General features: G+C 37.5%; 1 protein-coding gene across 1 annotated transcript; it reads right to left on the bottom strand.

The window, feature by feature from the left end:
* Nucleotides 1-22: 22 nt before the first annotated feature.
* LOC111785517 (receptor-like cytosolic serine/threonine-protein kinase RBK1) lies at nucleotides 23-2,028 on the bottom strand. Its single transcript, XM_023665909.1, has 6 exons — nucleotides 1,724-2,028; nucleotides 1,481-1,536; nucleotides 900-1,394; nucleotides 459-716; nucleotides 192-343; nucleotides 23-112 (listed from the first exon to the last, which is right to left on the bottom strand). Exons 2-6 carry the CDS (start codon nucleotides 1,506-1,508, stop codon nucleotides 29-31), a joined length of 1,017 nt encoding a protein of 338 aa, XP_023521677.1. The 5' UTR covers nucleotides 1,509-1,536; nucleotides 1,724-2,028; the 3' UTR covers nucleotides 23-28.
* Between the last annotated feature and the right edge of the window lie 1,159 nt (nucleotides 2,029-3,187).

Below are 3,187 nucleotides of genomic sequence, written 5' to 3'. Positions count from 1 at the left end.
ACCAAATCGAACCACTGAGTCGTATAACTTACCCAAACGTACCCTCGATGGGGTAGACGACATGGTGAGCCCAATTTTCAGGCAGCCACTTCGCTAATCCAAAATCAGAGATCTGCAAGGAAAGAAGAGCCATCTTCATTATTACAGGAAGAGAAGTGTCTGAAACTTCATGCTTTAGACAAAGGCGTTACCAGTGGCTCATAGTTTTCACCGAGCAAAATGTTAGAGGCTTTGATATCTCTGTGAATGATGCGCCTTGGACATTCACGATGGAGATAGTTCAGCCCGTCTGCTACGCCAATAGCCACCTTAAATCTTATCTTCCAATCCAGAGATTCCGCACCTGAATGAAAGTATATATCCATGATTGAAAGTAAGACGGCCTGGATTGTTTGTTCATTCAAATTAATTCTAACAACACAACACTTTCGTAACGTGGATGTGGGAGAGTGACGAACCGAAAAGGGCAGAGGCAAAGCTGCCAAAAGGGATGTATTCGAGGACAAGGTAGAGACCACCATCAATTCCAAAACCAAGCAACCGTGCAGCGTTGGGGTGGCTAATATGAGCGATAATTCCAAGCTCCGTTAAGAAATCAGAAGTTTTTTCCTCGTTGTCCTTCTCCCTTTTCATAAGTCTCTTAACCGCCACAAATTGGCCATCGGATAAACAACCTCTGTAAACCTCTGCTTGCCCTCCTTTTCCAAGCAGGTTTTCTGAAACAGTGAACCAACCATAGAATTACAATTTTGGAACCATAAAGACAACCTAAACAAAATGTAAATTAGATTTTATTTTTTAGAAACATATTCTAAACCTATTCATAACATAGAAGTTGGAATCTCCGGATCCAAAATGTTGTTTTAATTGAAAAAGAATCGACCAAATTTGTGATTTACCTGGGCTGAAATTGTTGGTAGCAGTGGACAGCTCCGAGAAGCCATAAATTCTCCAAGAAGGTTTGCAGAAGGGAACATCCTCGATACTGATTCCCTCATCAGTGCTGCGAATACGAGCAAATCTTTTGCTGAAATTCTTCTTCGAAATATCGTAGCTCATAGCCAGTAATGGAATCGTCGACAATCTCCAAACCGATTTCTTTTTTATCAACCCGATCATCGCCTTCCATGGAATTCCACCGCTCTCTTGGAGAAGAGCCGATGGCAACAGCGAGTTCTCCGGCGGCGGCAACATCGAGTTTACAGCCACCGTCAGGCTCCCTCCGTCGCCCCCGCTGCTGCTCTCGCTTTGGTCCGAATCCGTCCCCAGAACTGGAATCTCAAACACACCCCTTGGCGAGTTTTCTTCGCATAGATCTTCCTCCTCGCCAATGATTTTCAGCCCCCCGTATCCTTCCATTTCTTCCATATGCTTTATTCCTTTTCGAGCATTCCCTGAGTTTCATGCATCGATTCAAAATTTGATTTCCATTCAAGTGGTCTGTAGCTTAACTAAAAAGAAAAAGAATAACAGAATTTACCAAATTCCATTTCCATTTCCACTTTCATTTTTAGAATTTGATCAATGTTTAATCTCCTGCATTAAGAAGAAAAGAAAAATAATAACAAAAATGATGAATGATAGAAGAAAACATCAAAAGAAATGAATACCTAATGTGGTCCAATCCCAGAAAATGGGTAGAGAATAGATTGAAAAAAGAAAAGCAAAAACAAAAATGAGGTTGGTGGGAAGAAGAATGCAAAAGGAATGAAATAGGACATACCTTGGGCAGTGGTAGTTGTGGTGAATGAGAGACGAAAAGGGAAGAACAAGAAGAGATGAATCCCCTCCCCTGTAGAAAAGAAGAAAAAAAAAAATGAGAGTCGAAAGAATGAAAGGAAAAGGGGAAGGAATCTCAGTCACATTCGAGGGAGCAGAAGCGGAAGCTCCCGCGGGCGGAACAAAAGGAAAGATGAAAAAATATGGAAGGAGGAAGAAGGGGTGTTGGGTATATGTTTAGGAGGTCGTTATTGTTTGACGAGCAGAGGAAGCGATGAAAGCCAAGTTGTAATTGGAAGATGAATGGGAATTTAGTTATCCCCTTATTTATATACTCCCTCTCCCTTTTTGCATTAACTTCCATTGGATAATAACTTCTTCTTCCTCTCTTTCTCTCTTTCTCTCTTTCTCTCAAGCCCTTCATTTTTTTTACCTTCCAAAATTTTACTCTCATCCTAATTTTAACTAACATTATTTCTTATTACAATTTTTTATTTATTAAATCATTTATAACAGATTAACCCAAATGGTTAAATGCTTTTTTCTTTTTTTCTTTTTTTCTTATACAACATGCAATTGTTAAAGTAATTTTTAGTATAAAGAAATAAAGAAATAATAATATATATATACATTTATCATCTTAATTGTTGCTTCATCCATACCGCCAAACATATCAAAATAATAATAATAATAATAATAATAAATAAATAATAAAAACAAAAACAATAAAATTTAACATGATTCCTTCTATTGGAATTTGGGAAAAGTACAGATAAATGTCATTTTGGATTCATCTATCTATTAAAGTGTTTGAAATTTTTTAGATTCCTTCCTATTCTCAAATTTATTTGCTAAAAAATACTGATGGTGGTTCACAAAATGTATCCTATAGAAGTTGGTTCTAGTTCTATCAAGCTCTTATATATCTTACTTACTCGCCTCTCATTTCTTATTCTTCAACTCATCTACTCATCACAATTCTTTCACATAACTCGAGATGTCCTCGTCTGTCTCAATCTCTAGAAAAATCTCACTAGTGAGGAGGAGTCGCAACTCGCTATAGGTAACCTCTCAAAAGCTCCCCTCTAATGTACTATGGGCTATAAGTTGGTGATGTTGCTCTACTATATGCTAAGTAGATTGTCATTAGTCCAGACAAGTTCACGATTTGGGATTGTACCCGAACCATCCCTACATCGATCTAGTCAATTCATATCGTTATAACGGACCCTAGACGTAGCTTAAGGATTAAGAAAAAATAAATCATAGACTAAGGCTCCCTAGTACGTCATACATATCGTCTAGGCCACATAATTGAGTCCATGTATTTAATGTGCCAAAAAGGCGGATAATAGTATAGAAAGTTTAAATTAATTAAATCCCATTCAATTGGTGACAATAATTTAATCCAAACATGACGATTAAGTTAAAAATAGATGGCTTAATAAGATGGAAAACATTGATTACT

Source organism: Cucurbita pepo, unplaced genomic scaffold (assembly GCF_002806865.2).
Source record: "Cucurbita pepo subsp. pepo cultivar mu-cu-16 unplaced genomic scaffold, ASM280686v2 Cp4.1_scaffold000531, whole genome shotgun sequence".
NCBI classification, from domain to species: Eukaryota; Viridiplantae; Streptophyta; class Magnoliopsida; order Cucurbitales; family Cucurbitaceae; genus Cucurbita; species Cucurbita pepo.
This window is presented reverse-complemented; position numbering and strand designations above follow the sequence as displayed.

Bases quoted from the DNA above. Each gene is read 5' to 3' on its own strand.
- LOC111785517 (XM_023665909.1), bottom strand. From the start codon at position 1,508: ATGAAAGTGGAAATGGAAATGGAATTTG. The intron at 344-458 runs GTTCGTCACTCT...ACTTTCATTCAG, and splicing joins CTTTGCCTCTGCCCTTTTCG to GTGCGGAATCTCTGGATTGG. The intron at 113-191 runs GTAACGCCTTTG...CTTTCCTTGCAG, and splicing joins GTGAAAACTATGAGCCACTG to ATCTCTGATTTTGGATTAGC.